This window comes from Argentina silus (genome assembly GCF_951799395.1).
Source record: "Argentina silus genome assembly, chromosome: 3".
Classification (NCBI taxonomy): Eukaryota; Metazoa; Chordata; class Actinopteri; order Argentiniformes; family Argentinidae; genus Argentina; species Argentina silus.
Genome location: NC_139657.1, coordinates 17,451,070 through 17,467,200, shown reverse-complemented (window position 1 = coordinate 17,467,200; position 16,131 = coordinate 17,451,070). Strand labels below are relative to the sequence as shown.

The 16,131-nt window shown below is 41.7% G+C and overlaps 2 protein-coding genes across 4 annotated transcripts in view; both read right to left on the bottom strand.

Moving 5' to 3' along the window:
* The window catches only part of LOC310802475 (septin-7-like), a 24,387-nt gene extending 19,125 nt beyond the window's left edge, over positions 1–5,262 (bottom strand). The window contains exons 1-2 of one of the 3 annotated variants that reach the window (XM_083666854.1): positions 4,979–5,262; positions 1,011–1,110 (exon numbers count right to left, since the gene is read on the bottom strand). In XM_083666854.1, coding sequence (XP_083522980.1) covers positions 1,011–1,110; positions 4,979–5,017 — 139 coding nt within the window. In that variant the 5' untranslated portion in view covers positions 5,018–5,262. The remainder of the gene's footprint in view (positions 1–1,010; positions 1,111–4,978) is intronic. The other 2 variants (XM_083666852.1, XM_083666853.1) reach the window with 2 other exon arrangements.
* A 4,273-nt stretch (positions 5,263–9,535) lies between these two features.
* Positions 9,536–10,981, bottom strand: LOC310801933 (C-C motif chemokine 3-like). The gene is made up of 3 exons (XM_083666141.1): positions 10,843–10,981; positions 10,465–10,585; positions 9,536–10,172 (listed from the first exon to the last, which is right to left on the bottom strand). The coding sequence occupies exons 1-3, from the start codon at positions 10,910–10,912 to the stop codon at positions 10,061–10,063; spliced, it is 303 nt and encodes a 100-aa protein (XP_083522267.1). The 5' UTR covers positions 10,913–10,981; the 3' UTR covers positions 9,536–10,060.
* Between the last annotated feature and the right edge of the window lie 5,150 nt (positions 10,982–16,131).

Here is a 16,131-nt window from a genome sequence, read left to right as displayed (position 1 = left end):
AAAGTTTGGCTCAGCTGGGGTATGCAGTGTTATGAGCCAAACAGAATGAAAGAGAAGAAGAGAGGCCCGGCTGAGACTGAAACATGAGAGAATCCTGCCTCTCTCTCCCCCTCTGGCACATGTCACTTTTTCACAGTGTCACTTTACAAAACAGGAAACCCAAACCACTGAGAGATATATGTGGGATAGGCCTATGTTATGCTGGTTTGTTGGCTGTGTGTATGAGTGGTGTGTGTGTGTGTGGTGTGTGTGTGTGTGTGTGTGTGTGTGTGTGTGTGTGTGTGTGTGTGTGTGTGTGTGTGTGTGTGTGTGTGTTGCTGGGAAGAGCGAGAATACATTGTTGGCACACGAAAGAGACACACTCAAATCCAGAATCCTAAATCTATGGTAAGCATAACAGCAATTACAGTAAAGAAATTAAATCCATATTTCATCACATCTACATTATTTATCATAGGACCTCATGCAGAGCAGGTCAATACACATGTGATTGTGTGTGTGTGTGTGTGTGTGTGTGTGTGTGTGTGTGTGTGTGTGTGTGTGTGTGTATGTGTGTGATTAAAGATGTCCTAAACCATCACTACTCACGCCATCAAGTCTAATCTTGCTACCCTCAGCCTCAACCAAGTTAATTCATACTGGTTTACCAAAACCAAACAAAGAACTAAGACACTCAAAACTTGAATCCAAACTCAACTCCGAGGCTAGAGGGACAAAGTGGGAAAACCAAACCACATACACAATCCACTCAAACCACATGCCAATTTAGAACCTCAAATGCTCTATACCATTGCTTACTTTACCTCAACATACAGACAGTCACCAACAGGCAAACAGACACAGATAGACAGACAGACAGACAGTCAGGCACAGACATCCCCGACAGAGAGACAGACAGACAGACAAGCACAGACAGCCCTGACAGAGAGACAGACAGACAGACAAGCACAGACAGCCCCGACAGAGAGACACATCCATCCATAAAGAAGCAGAGAAATGCAGTGACTCACCAACAACCATGAGTGTGAACTCAAAGCCCCTCTTCACTGACTTCCTGTACACCTGGTTGGGGAGGTTGGCAAAGCCCACATAGCCTTCCAGATTCCTCTGCTGGAAGAAAACATACACACAGTTACTCTGGAATCTACATAAACTTTCATAAACACACACACATGCACACAGACACACACACACACACACACACACACACACACACACAGACAGACAGACAGACAGACAGACAGACAGACACAGACACAGACACAGACACAGACACAGACACACACACACACACACACACACACACACACACACACACACACACACACACACACACAGAGATTTGCATTTCTCTGCCCTGCAGTGCAAACCACCTTTGAGAGAGAGGGATACAAACAAGACGAGCAGGATTTTGGCAGCGAGGTGAGTAAAATGACAAAACAAATACGGAAAGGATTGGGGAAAGAAGAATTTTGGGTAAACTGCTCTTTCAGTATTTACGTGTTCTATCATATCCATCATTTGATCACAATTGATCGCTGCTGCCCCTGCTCTCTGGGCTCTGTCATGCGTACATGTCCCAATGGAAAACTCAGGGGTAGAGAGGGGGCCGCTACACAGACACACACACACACACACACACACACACACACACACACACACACACACACACACACACACACACGCCACCCTGATAACCCCTCTCCTCTCACTCACCCTTCTCGCAGTCATACCGAACTCATGCTATGGATTATGGGGACTATGGATCGGTCTCTGTCCGATCGTATGTCACACACTTTATCTCGGACACCACTGGGACAATTTTGACAAAACTTTGGTGAATGATGCGTCCTGCCAAACAGATGCGGCATTTCCAAAATTAATTGAGATTGTTAGGGGTTTCGAGGTGACACCGAGTCATCTCATGATGGTGAGGCTAAAGTGATAGGTTGTTATCATTAATAACATCATAATAGGATGCAAAGGGGAGAGCACACCTCAGACCGCGCCTTTTGGCCAATTGACAGTTTTTTCAAATAACACTGTCAAGCTCCGGTAACTTTTCTGCCTACCTCAGCCTTCAAATAAACGCAAAGCTGTAAGAAGCAAGACTGATAACGAATCAAATAAGCACTACGCTACACGTAGTAACTCTAGTAAGTCAGTCATAAGTCTGAATAATTGTCACCAATTCACACAAGGAGGGGAGCTACATCATTTGTGGGGGACAACATGTTTACTGTCCACTTTTTCAACTTAGTGAGGACACATATACTGTACACCACATCTCTCATGCACAGGAGAGACATACAGTATATACAACATCTCTCCTCTCACTGAACCTGGTCAGGAATAGGCTAGTCTACTCTCTACCACACCCAGTTGTTGTGTGTTTTTATACCTGGTATATCTGGTTCTAACGGTTAGAGTCTGGCAAGAGAAACTAGGCATAGTTTACTGAAGGCAAACAAGTACTGCGTCTCTCTGCTCTTTCTCTAAGGCGAGGTATGACGGGCGGGGTTTGAACCTGGGTCTCCCACGTGGAAGACCCAAGCGTCTACCATTAGGCCAAGAGGACATCCTCAGTCCGAGGGTGACACATGTCTCAAGCAGGGCTACCTTATACCACTACAGAGGCATGAGCTGACACCAACACCAAAAAGGCTATGCTGACATATTGTGTGGTCATCTTCTATGAATCTGTGTATCATATTTCACATCTTAGCCTTGATCAGGCCCACATACGGCAGGATAGACGAGGAGCTGGGAGATATGATAGAAAGGTAATAACATGATAATAACAAATCCATTCATCTGAAATGTTTTTGACATCACTTGACGAAAGAAAATGACTTCCCAGACCATCTATCTCCTTCTGCATCTGAACTGACACCAATATAACTGACAGAGGACAGTACCAGACAAAGTGCCTGTGACTGCCAGAGGAAATGCTTTTAAGAGGTTGTTGGGGAAAATGAGGGCACAGCATGAAGTGGCTATAAACCCAGAGAGACCGTTAGAAAGCTGGGACAAAAACACATCACCATCATTCTTGAGGTGGAGGGTTACTCTCTACAGATCTGGGATTCAATCCTCACCTCAACCCTTTGAGCAGGTCTGTCCCTGGATCAGTGGGGTTATATAGGCAACAACTAGGCTACCTATTCCAAAACACATAGGTTAGGCCAGACCAGGACTATTCTGTCCATCAATCAAACATGTTGTTTCACCATCTCCTGTAGCTGGATCTAAACATATGACCTCATGGAATTAATCTAATCTAAATCTAATCTAACATGGGACAATGGCATATCGAACCACTGGTCCCCAACCTGTCACTGCACAAACAAAATAGCCACATAGCCTGCATTCTTTGAGTGGATATATCCAACATTGATATCCGGTTGTATATAGCCTGGTTCATTAAATGAGCAGGAGTAGTGATTTTTAAATGGCCCTAGAGCGATTTCCATCCTCCCACCCGCTGATGGTGTGTTACGTAACACTGCTCTGATGCCATCCCTGCACTCCCTCTCATCACCTGGGGCTGAGAACAAGTAACAGATGGGGCACAGTCAAAATATCGGAGATCATCAAGAGCGAGGTGTTAATGTACTGTAGGACCCTGTGTGTGTGTATGAGGGGAATGTGTGTGCTGGGGAGGGAGAGAGAGAGAGAGAGAGAGAGAAAGAGAGAGAGAGAGAGAGAGAGAGAGAGAGAGAGAGAGAGAGAGAGAGAGAGAGAGAGAGAGAGAGAGAGAGAGAGAGAAGAGCCCAAGATGTGAGATGCATTTGTGTGTGTGTGTGTGTGTGTGTGTGTGTGTGTGTGTGTGTGTACAGTGCATCATCACCCAGAGGCAGTATGAGAGTCAGCCCAAGTCTATGCATTGTCCCTGACCCTAACCCCCTCCCCCAGTCTCCGAGTCACACAAGGTTTAGTGGTTGGGAATCGCTGGCAGTGAGTGACATCATCTGAATTCCAACACAGGAGGTTCTCTTGTTTGCCATTAGGACTTCGGACCTTGTTAGGACCATGTCTCCTAATCATGCATTCAATTATCGGAACGGTTTTGCATCCCATACATTGCATACAATAATGATCAAAGTCTTATTCTAAAATCGAAGTGTGATTGCGCAACACTGGCCTTAATAGATGGAATGACATCATATGTATTCTAAACCCATCACGTGCGTCAATGAAACATTAAAAAAACCTAGGGTAGATATACACTGACATGGCTATGTGATTGCAAATTACATTATAAGATGGAATGGAAACATTTTCTAGATGAGATTCCCGGTGGATTCAGACTGTTATTTTTGGCACTGGTGATTGGGTCTCTCCAGGCGCGCATTATTATGCATGTCCATCCTCCTCTCCGCGGCCGGGGCGCGGAACCCTGTCCCCGGTCCCGTGGCCCGAGCTGTCATTGGCACTAATCAATTTGACCGGTCGGTGCGTGACCGGGTTGAGAGATACCCATTGACCAAATGTGTGCTGAACTCATTTGGCCTTCTATTGCTTTTAAGACACATAGTTGGGCACTGACAAATAACTGTGAACATTTAAGAACTTGTATACATTTAAACTACCATTTAATAAGACAATAAGTACAAAAACAGATAAAGCGCGGAGCAACGTATGCCTATTTTTGAACTTGCACAATAAAGCATGCCGTGTCAACATCAATCGGGATGCTCCGTGATGAAGTAGAAGGCCTATGATAAAACGTTCATGGGCTACGTAGCGTTCCAAAGCCAGAGGCTGTCTCTCCTCTGATCAATTATAAAGGAGAAGAGAGAATACATTTTCAGCCACACTTCGCTTTCTCCTATTGCCACGGATCATGCAAGGGTTGCAATCGGAATTGGAGCACGACGTCAACAACATTAATTGCAATGAGGACATTAATTCATAGCTACAATCGTTTCAGTAATATTCTGTTTACATGAAAGGATATAAAGAGAGTACCACTTACTGCAATGCTGGAAACTGTGGATTCTGGTCGTTCGATCATTGTACTGTGACACCACCCACCCTGGAGTCGAATAAATCAGGCATAAAAAGATGTCCAAAAACGACGGAACAAAAGCGCAACAGACGCTACTTCTAAAAAGCGTCGTCCCCTATTCGTAATACGATGTTATTTGTATCAATAACAACAGAAGCTTGGTGCCTCTGAATGGGCCCAAATGAATGAATTTGGGTAGGTGGTACCAACATAAGACTAGAAAGGCATTACGAGCGGCAGAGGGGGAGAAAAATGTTCCAGCGTAGCGATCTCGAAAGGCGATTGTCTCCTCCTGTGGAACTGCATTACTATTGGCTACAGAGAGCTGAAATCGGCCTCTAATTGTGATGTCACACAGAATTCGACGTCCTGCCGAATTCTATTGGTTCTAAACCATACGAGCCCCGCACAGCATTCTATTTGGAACCTTTATGAATGGTTTGTTTGACTTCAAAATTTAATCCAACTAGAATTCAGGCGAGGCTTGGCGAAAACAGGCGGTGGCAGAGTATCTGTGCAGTCTTGGACAATGAAGTACAATTCTGACTGCACGGCTTGAAAACATGGCAGTGACAACATCCTCAATAAAACGTACTATGAATTCTCTTTGAATAATCACTGGAGCACAACCATCAACTGAATATCACACACATATATATATATATATATATATATATATATATATATATATATATATATATATATATATATATATATATATATATATATGTGTGTGTGTGTGTGTGTATATATATATATATATATATGTATATATATGTGTGTGTGTGTGTGTGTGTGTGTGTGTGTGTGTGTGTGTGTGTGTGTGTGTGTGTGTGTGTGTGTGTGTGTGTGCAATCAAGAGCAAACACCATAATGATTTATACCCTACCACAGTCTACACATTGCGGCATATAGGGCTTTTCCTGATTCAGGCACCCATGTGTCAACAAAGCATGGATGATTGGTCAATGAAGGCGTTTGCTGCTTCATGCAGTCGGTGAGAAGTAACTGCGGATCTCCACAGCACCTTGCTCTGAAAACAGCTTGATCCTTGTTCTCGCAACTCTCGTAAATCTCACGCAGCCGAGATTTTTTAGCATGTCTGACAGACTTTATCCCCATCATGCAACAGCGCTGGTCAGCGCTGGTCGGCAACTCTTAAAAACGTATCCTCTCAAACACGGTCTACGTCTTACGAATGTCCATCATCCCAAAAGCGCACCTTTGATATGACATACTGTAGATAATTTGGACATAGTTCAACTCTCGAATTCATTAGGTGTTTATTTCTGCATTATAAAGCCCAACAGAATGATTAGGAAACAGGGAAGTCTCAGAGTTGTCTTTCACAATGAAAACGGAGTTTACGGTGTATGTGCGCTCTCTTGTGGGGAGTGGTAAAATATGTTTTGAGTGCCTTTATTGTACCTTGCTGATTGTTACATTGTCATTAACCTCGTTGAGGTATTCATCTAATGTTCAATGTTTAATTTTAGGAATTTATTTAAAATGCCTAGTTCAAGGAATTGTCTTGTCACTTTGATCATACATGGAAGTGGAGCCATATACTTTTAATTTAAACATATTTTTTTTCATGAATTAAATCTCATTGACATTCACATTAACATTACATACATAAAATAGAACATTGAAATGGTAAAAAATAGCAAATTACTATTAATAATAATATATCAGTCACCCAAAATTACATCATTGGTGTTAATGCTACACAAAAGTCTTTTATTTTGAAATAATGCACTGACTCTTTGACGTTCTTCCTGGATCAAGAGGTCATTAGAGGAAGTGCTGTGGACAAAGGTATATGGTAAGTCAGATGTTATGATTTATGTGTGTGTGTGTGTGTGTGTGTGTGTGTGTGTGTGTGTGTGTGTGTGTGTGTGTGTGTGTGTGTGTGTGTGTGTGTGTGTGTGTGTGTGTGTGTGTGTGTGTGTGTGTGTGTGTGGGTTGGTGAGTAGATAGATAGATAGATAGATAGATAGATAGATAGATAGATAGATAGATAGATAGATAGATAGATAGATAGATAGAAACTTTATTTATCCCTAGGGGAAATTCAGGTTCCAAGTAGCTTAAAGACATAGAGACATCACACATAACATACACATACAACATACAACCTACAACATAAGCAGGATTGTAAAGTAGAGTATGTATGTATCAATTAAACTAACCAACAGTTGTGTGGTTGCAGGCATCCGTATGGTAAGTGGACGGAAGGTGTGCTGCTTCTCCTTTATTGACCGTCAGCTACGCAGAGACAGAGTGATCAGTTACGCTCGGACTAGCCAGCAGTGCTCCAACCCAGGTGTTCTGTAAGTGTGCCCTGCTCTACTTTAGCTGTGGATGTGTGTGAAAGGGATGAGTGTTTGAGAGTGGTTATTAAGAGGGAGTGTGTTCCTTGAAAATGTCATCAAACACTCTTGCTGTGTACCTGTGAATAAGATTTGACATTCATGAAATGTCATAGAAAAAAGTGTCCTAACTTGGAAAAACATTGCTGCTGTGAAAAGAAATATGGATATTATTCCAATTTCCTGTACCAAATTTCCAATATTCTTATTCCAATTCTGTATGTCTCCCCTGTGTACAGGTTCAAGACTCGTAGAGGTAGCCAGGTGTGCACCAAGCCCTCAGACACCTGGGTGAAGGAGTACATCAGCTTCCTGGACAGCAAGAAACCTGGAGAGAAGACCATCCTGTAACAGTGGTGACCTGTGTCTACATCAAAGGAAATCCAGTCGAAACCTCTGTTCTTGTGTTCTGATATATAAGGACATGCTCATGAGAACATGCTCCATGTTCTGTCTCACTGCTCTGTCACATAGCTCTAATGATACTGGGCCAAAGCTCCACTTGAAGATAGGGGAATAAGCTAAATCTACAATGTGTTGTGTTGGATACCCATCTCTTTACTTCCAGATGCCCATATTCAGTTGACAGATCATTTATTTTCATCATCTTCATGATTGTCAAGATAATGTGTTTATATTCTAAAGCCATACACACCCGTAAACACAGTAATGAGGGAATGGTGTATACAGTGTATGAAACGGTGGATTCTGGGTGATACAAATCTGCAGACATTTTATTTTTATTTAATATAATATTTTTAATTATATTTTTATTTTATTCATTTTATTTATGATTATGTTAATTTGTCCAATTACATTTGATAAAAATGGTTGCAATTCCTCAACGTTTCCTAGAATATTTTTGTTCAACCCCTTGAATTAAAGCTGAAAGTCTGCCCTTCAATTGCATCTCGATTGTTTCATTTCAAATCCATTGTGGTGGCGTACAGAGCCAAAATTATGAAAATTGTGTCACTGTCCAAATATTTCCGGACCTACCTGTATATACAGTGCATTCGGAAGCCTCAATTCAGACAGGGAGACAAATTGTAAAACACAAATTCCAATTGCTGTGTCAGAAGAGCTTTGGCTTCTCATACATAGCTGGGAAACAACAGAGGAGCTGGTGTGAAGAAGCCTCAAGAAAAAGGACCACGGTGAGACAGTTCTACCTGAGAGACGACGTCAGTAGACTGACGGAAGAAAAACACAATCACCATACAGAAGGTCAAGAAGCAGAGAAGGTTACTTTGTGACTTATTGCAGAACCTTCACGTGAAGTTTGTTGTTGAGCATGAAGATGTTTGTTACGCCTTCTTCTGCAGACGCAGACCCTTTTGGGTCGTAAAACCAAACGAGTGGGACAGAGAGATATGCCAGTGTAAGACTCATGAAAATCTTCAATTCGTGGCTGACACTGTACAAACTCTCAGATTAGAAAAATATGGTTCAAATGGCTGACAACACTGTTTGCAACGCCATGTCACCATGCAATGCCAAGTCATGTGCCTATGGTGACTACAGAGAATGCAAACACACAACATACCCCCTTACCAAACCACCATCCAATGATGAAGTTACTCTGACCCAGTAGTGTCTGGTGAAGACTAACTCCAAACAAGGTGAAGAACCTGAGAAACTGTGGGCAGTGGTGTATTGTTCTGTATGATGACCCGCCATACCCTGGCATTATCCTGGAGGTGGAGGAACATAATGTCAAAATCAAGTGCATGCACAGGACCAGCAGATATGACCTGAACAAGTTCTACTGGCCATCCCCAATAGAAGACGTAAACTGATACGGGGACGAAGAGATCATGTGCTTAATGCCAGAGCCAGTTGCTGTGAACAAGAGATCCATCCAGGTGGATGATGTTGTCATACCTAAAAGAAAAGCTGGGACTTTAAAGTGAGAGGTTATAATAGGGAAACACCGGGTTTGAAGTTTTTCACTAGTCTCTGAGAAAATAAGTCACGTGTTCAGCTTCTAAATGCTGTTACTGAGTTACATGACATTTTTATTAGAAAATGTAAATAATCAAATATTTTTCTTGGTCTTATCATTCCACTACTCTGCCTTTAACTAAATATTCAGGTTGAAATGAGAACAAATATTTTTATAAACATTTAATGTTGTTTACATTATAGATAACACCAATAACAAAGAAACTGCACATAAATTCTTTAATGAAGTGTATAAAAATAATAGAAATACATTAAGCTCTACTTATTGTGGATTCATCAAGTTTAGAAGTTAGTTATTACTATTAAAGAAGTTTTAGGTATGTAAGAAGGAATACATTACATTTGTATCACCCAGAATCCACCGTTTCATACACTGTATACACCATTCCCTCATTACTGTGTTTACGGGTGTGTATGGCTTTAGAATATAAACACATTATCTTGACAATCATGGAGATGATGAAAATAAATGATCTGTCAACTGAATATGGGCATCTGGAAGTAAAGAGATGGGTATCCAACACAACACATTGTAGATTTAGCTTATTCCCCTAACTTCAAGTGGAGCTTTGGCCCAGTATCATTAGAGCTATGTGACAGAGCAGTGAGACAGAACATGGAGCATGTTCTCATGAGCATGTCCTTATATATCAGAACACAAGAACAGAGGTTTCGACTGGATTTCCTTTGATGTAGACACAGGTCACCACTGTTACAGGATGGTCTTCTCTCCAGGTTTCTTGCTGTCCAGGAAGCTGATGTACTCCTTCACCCAGGTGTCTGAGGGCTTGGCGCACACCTGGCTACCTCTACGAGTCTTGAACCTGTACACAGGGGAGACATACAGAATTGGAATAAGAATATTGGAAATTTGGAATAAGAAATTAGAATAATATCCATATTTCTTTTCACAGCAGCAATGTTTGACAGCATGTTTTTCCAAGTTAGGACACTTTTTTCTATGACATTTCATGAATGTCAAATCTTATTCACAGGTACACAGCAAGAGTGTTTGATGACATTTTCAAGGAACACACTCCCTCTTAATAACCACTCTCAAACACTCATCCCTTTCACACACACATCCACAGCTAAAGTAGAGCAGGGCACACTTACAGAACACCTGGGTTGGAGCACTGCTGGCTAGTCCGAGCGTAACTGATCACTCTGTCTCTGCGTAGCTGACGGTCAATAAAGGAGAAGCAGCACTTCTTCGGTCCACTTACCATACGGATGCCTGCAACCACACAACTGTTGGTTAGTTTAATTGATAGATACATACTCACCAACCCACACACACACACACACACACACACACACACACACACACACACCTCTCCCTCTCCCTCTCCCTCTCCCTCTCTCTCTCTCTCTCTCTCTCTCTCTCTCTCTCTCTCTCTCTCTCTCTCTCTCTCTCTCTCTCTCTCTCTCTCTCTCTCTCTCTCTCTCTCTCTCTCTCTCTCTCTCACACTTACTTTCTCTTGTCTCTCTTACCTTCACTAAATGTGATGGCTCCCAGTACCAGAACGAGCACAGACAGCAGGGCAAGACGAGGAGCAGACATGCTGATGGTGTAGGGTTGGTCTACAGGTGGGTTAGAGACTGAATGAGGAGTGGATAAGATGTATCTCTCAAGCTCTACTTTCTGCTGTGAGGTGGAATGTACAGAGGAACTATCTTTATAGTGAGAGAGTTAGGGGGAGACCCAGTCAAACCTTGTGGGGCATGTGTGGTTTGACATATTGTATGCATGGTTGGGAGACTAGATGCCTTGAGGAAGCGGTGTTTCTCACCATGACGTGTTAATTTCACTTCCCTCAAGCATCAATATTGGAGAGAAGAAATGTGAAGCCCCCTACTGGACTTCCCCTAACGTAAACAGACACATGCTCTAATCCCCCTCCTCCTCATGTCCACTCACACATCATGTTTACTCTGACATCATGAGCACTTTTATTCTCGTTAGACATTATATTTTCAATCTGGTGTGAGCGTGTGTATCTGTTCAGTGTTCATACTGTTCAGTAGCCTAGTTATTGTTAGGGTTAGGGTTAGGAGATTCATGTCTCAGACATTTTATTCCCAGTCTGTTAGGGGAGAGTGTGTGTTCATACTTAGTAACCTGACACAGAGGCTGTATCAGTTCATATCATTACATTCATATTGATTCATACCAGTGGAGGCTGGTGAAGGTAGAAATCGGATGAGCTCATTATAATGCATGGAATGAAATGACGAATGGTATCAAACATCAACCTCTGATTCATACAGTATGGTGATGGTCTATGCATGCACCTGTGTGAAGTACTCATACTGTGACTGAGTGTTCAGCACCTGAATGAGTCACCTAATAGTGTACTGCACCTTAGCTAGCCATGCATGTACACATCTGGACCATGGCTGTTAAAACAGTTGCGGGTTGCGTAATGAGAGAGTAGGGATTTGCTGTTTATCATCAGGGCTCCATGGTTAACAAGACACACAGTCTAGCTGAACAAAAGATCTTACCATACAGCAGGCATATCATTTTGCAGTATTTTTCCTCCTGGGCCCAGTATTTAAAAACATTTAATCTGGATCAGAATGATCCGGCTTCTGTAATCCCTTTATTGCTATTCAGGATCAGATCGATTTGGCTGATTTTGAGTCTGTGTTTCAAAACATTATTGTATACAAGATCAAGATCACAGAATATGGATTTTTTTGTTGTTGCTTTGTTAGATAGGTCTCTATCTTGCCATGTACTGGGCGAGGTCATTTTACAAGATGTTGTTCAGCCAACAAGACATGAGTGAACTACATGAAGAAAGGTAACAAAGACAAAAAAGACAGCTTGCATGTCACTTGTATGTAAATGTATTCACGTATCTGCATAACTTATAATATAACACATTGACAAAATTCAACAACTCACACTACATTAAATACTATTACTAACCTGTATTTGAAATTTGATTTTTTAATTATTCAGATTTTCAGCATCAAAAATGTTCCTAATTACTACACTTGAGTTTTAAAATACACAAAAACAACATTCAATCTTGGTTAAAGGTCAGATTGGATTACCAAGTCTGAATGAAGTCTATTTTTTCATTTTTTAAATACCCAATTCTCTGACTTAATCCAATCCAATTGCTGAAATCCGATCAGATACATTTTGAAATACTGGGCCCTGGATATTTGTGACATAGCCTCTTCCAGCAGTCTGAGGGTCTTATCAGTATTTATCATGTACTGTATGTTCATGTAATGTCTTAAATGTATTTTTTGTTTTTCTTTGTTTTTCGTTTTTTAAAGGTGAGGCCCCATTTATAAACCCCTTGGGATTTCTAGCCTCAAACTGCACAATATCATTATTTATTTTTCCTCACCTATTCACTTTGTTTTTCTCCTTGTCTTCTTATTAAAAATTCAATAAATTAATTAAAATAAATCAAATTTCCTTTCTTTCAGATATATATAAACTGCACCAGAATTAGAGAAAGAGACAAATTGGGATGACAGCACATACATGACTATATTACTACACTCATGATTTCAAAATGAATAGATGTAAACAATAATATCTCATTTGTATCTAGAATTGTATCCAAGTTATTGGTATTCACACTTGGATCCCCTTGGGTTTTTAAAAAAAAGAATTCCTTTGTATGTTAATGTTTAACAATGAATTTATGTCTCCCCTGTTAAAAAGCAGAAGGATTTGTCATACAAGGAAATCCCAGAAAGGATTTACTTCTTCAGTGTTTTTCTTTCTTTTCGAAAGATATTGATTTCCTTTCTGTACACTACTGTACCCTGTGGTACACCAATAAACCACTGTGGAAACCAACCAACCAACCACTACTGAACAGAGAAACATGCATTTCTGAATTGGCAAGTGGAAGCATAACTTGTTACATATTGTATGCAGACAGCCATTTTGAGCCCATCTTAGCTCTGAGAGAGAAGTTGATTGGTAAAAGTCTAGATAGATGTATGATGTGGTATTATGAAATGCTTGATGTGAAAACTGGATTGTCCAGTATGGTATGGTACAGTAATCGATTTTCTATTGGAGTGCAGAATGTTGTGTTGGTAATTCAGAGATTTGCATAAGCAGGGCATTGAAAATAACACACACACACACACACACACACACACACACACACACACACACACACACACACACACACACACACACACACACACATGCCCCAGAAGTCCCAGATGACTGCAGAGAGAAAGAGCATTATGTGGAAGTTTCTGTGGTTATTTCCAACAAAAACTTGGCAAGAATGACCGTTGTTGAATGAGACTCAGTTAAACACGACACACTCAAATAAAGACAAGAGCCAGTTATTCAAAGAGGGAAAATTATTTTCAAAAAGCAGAAGAAAATAAGCTGTTTGTCGAAGAAGAAGAAGCTTAAAAAGAGAAAAACATTTCCCTGCCACGTCACTGAGTAAACTAGCCTACCCCAAAGCAGCATTCCCCACAAAATCAAAAACATCATAACAGTTATATTAGAAAATAAAAAACTAAAAAGGATAGCAAAGTGAGGCGTTATTTGTGGAGAGACTACAAGCCATGACACATCATCATCACAAACTGCATGCAGCTACATCAGCTCCCCCCCAACCTGATCCTTGACCCGTGAACTCTGACCCCTGACTCCCCAGGTCATTTGCCCTGAGGTTAAAAACCCAGGAGAAACTTGAGACACTGGCAAGTTCTTCCTCTAGTGTTCTGAGCACTATACCAGAGAACTGCAGCATCCTAAGAACAATAGCTGATCGATGTAAGATGGGCCTTGTATTAAAAAAAGCACACATATAAACCCTACAGTTAATAATAACAACAACAACAACAATAATAATAATAATAATAATAATAATAATAACAATAATAATAATGTAATTATTGTAATAATAAAGAGGCTTTACAGAGTATAAAAGCAGGCAGGTGAGTGGACAGATGAGTTGAAACGCCAGATGGGCACACATACATACATACCCCACACACACACACACACACACACACACACACACACACACACACACACACACACACACACACACACACACACACACACACACACACACACACACACACACACACACACACACACACACACACACACACACACACACACACACATAGTAAAGTAGAGAGAAATTCGGACCAGGCTTCCCCCAGTGACCTGAAACCAAGCAGATGTGTGTAAACATTGGCCTCTGCAGTGGCCGCAACCAGGAACAACAACTACAAATACTGCACCATGCTATAGGGTAGATGCTAAGTGGGATCCTTGGGAAGACCCTATCCTTACCCCTATCCATAACCATAACCCTTACCTACAGTAACTCTAACCTTAAACTCCATTTCAATGTTTAGAGTGGGGCCGTCCCAAACATCCCAGTTAGACTTTTCCCATGCTATAGTGGGCTTGCCACAGATCTGAAAGCCAGTCCTGCACCTCCCTTTATCATCCTGTGTGGTCTTGCCAGCAGTAGCAACAGTGGCAATACTATACTGTTAGAACAGGTGAGAGAGTACAAAGGTGTTCTTACAGTAAAAACGAGGCAGGCAAGAGTGCCGACTGTGTTGTGTTGTTTGTGAGTTGGTGGAATGTGTATGTGTACTGTATGTATAATGTATGTGTGTATGTTTAAGTGTGTGTAATGTGTGTGTGTGCAGGTGTTTGAGTTTGAGGGAATTGGCAAGGTGGCATTTCACATGCAGAAACATTGCATTGGCATCATTTGAGGTTGTAACAGCAGTGCGATGCTAACTTAGCCATCCGCTACATCAGGGGAACATGCGCATCGCCCTGGAGACAGGGCTTTCAACCAAAAAACTTTGATTAAACCCCTTGTTGAAGGGATTGTTGTAATTTGACACCAGCCCCCTCCCCCTCATGCAGAAATCCCCCCACCCCCCTCCTCAGGCCACTCTAACTTCCTCTTCACTTATCTAATCATAGCCAATCATATTGAGTGTTCCTTGCTGCTCCACTCTACCCACCAACCGCCACTGAAACATGAGATCCCTGTAAGTGTTGGCCCCGAAAACATCATATTCAGTCAAAGATGTTGCTGTTTTCACACAATACCTCCATTATAAATGTACAGTATTAAATGCAGGTGTTTTTAACCTGCCTACAAAGATGGTCCAGTGACCATAGAAACCTTTAGAAAGATTTAGAAAAAAAGACACTTTTGCTGAGGTTCCTTGAATTGGGGAGTGAGAGGGTAAGAGAGGAGGGATAGTCGCCTCCAGGGACAAACACACCAACACAGAGACACATAGGACCGTTCGTACCATTAGTACACGCTATTCATGAGTCACAGAAGTCCCTTATGTAACTGTTTCCAACCTTAGTAATAATAATGAACTGGGATCCAACTGTCCCTGGGCCCAAAAGGTAAAAATATCAACATAAAAAGATTAGACATACGAGTACAGCAACTGAGGCCTAATAACCCGAAAAACAGTCTAAAATACAAGAAAATCATTTCATTGTAAATAAATCACATGGACTCCATCAGGGAGCTGGCTGGCCATGATGACCGGAGGTGAGACGGACGGACGGACGGACAGACGGACGGACAGACGGACGGACGGACAGATGGACGGTGTGAGAGTCAAACTGAGAGTGTCTGTAAATCTATGGCTCAGGACCACAGAGCTACATGGAGCTCAGTCCACAGCTCCGACACACACTCACACAACCACTCTCTTAGTTATCTCTCTCCTCCAGGTTCTCCCTGGATCACACGACTCCTCTGTATCTGCTCCTCT

What these genes read in the sequence shown, in the direction of transcription:
- LOC310801933 (XM_083666141.1), bottom strand. Translation starts at nt 10,912, where the DNA reads ATGTCTGCTCCTCGTCTTGCCCTGCTGTCTGTGCTCGTTCTGGTACTG. An exon ending in AGCCATCACATTTAGTGAAG is followed by an intron (nt 10,586 to 10,842) that starts GTAAGAGAGACA and finishes GTGTGGTTGCAG; the next exon opens with GCATCCGTATGGTAAGTGGA. An exon ending in TGCTCCAACCCAGGTGTTCT is followed by an intron (nt 10,173 to 10,464) that starts GTAAGTGTGCCC and finishes CCCTGTGTACAG; the next exon opens with GTTCAAGACTCGTAGAGGTA.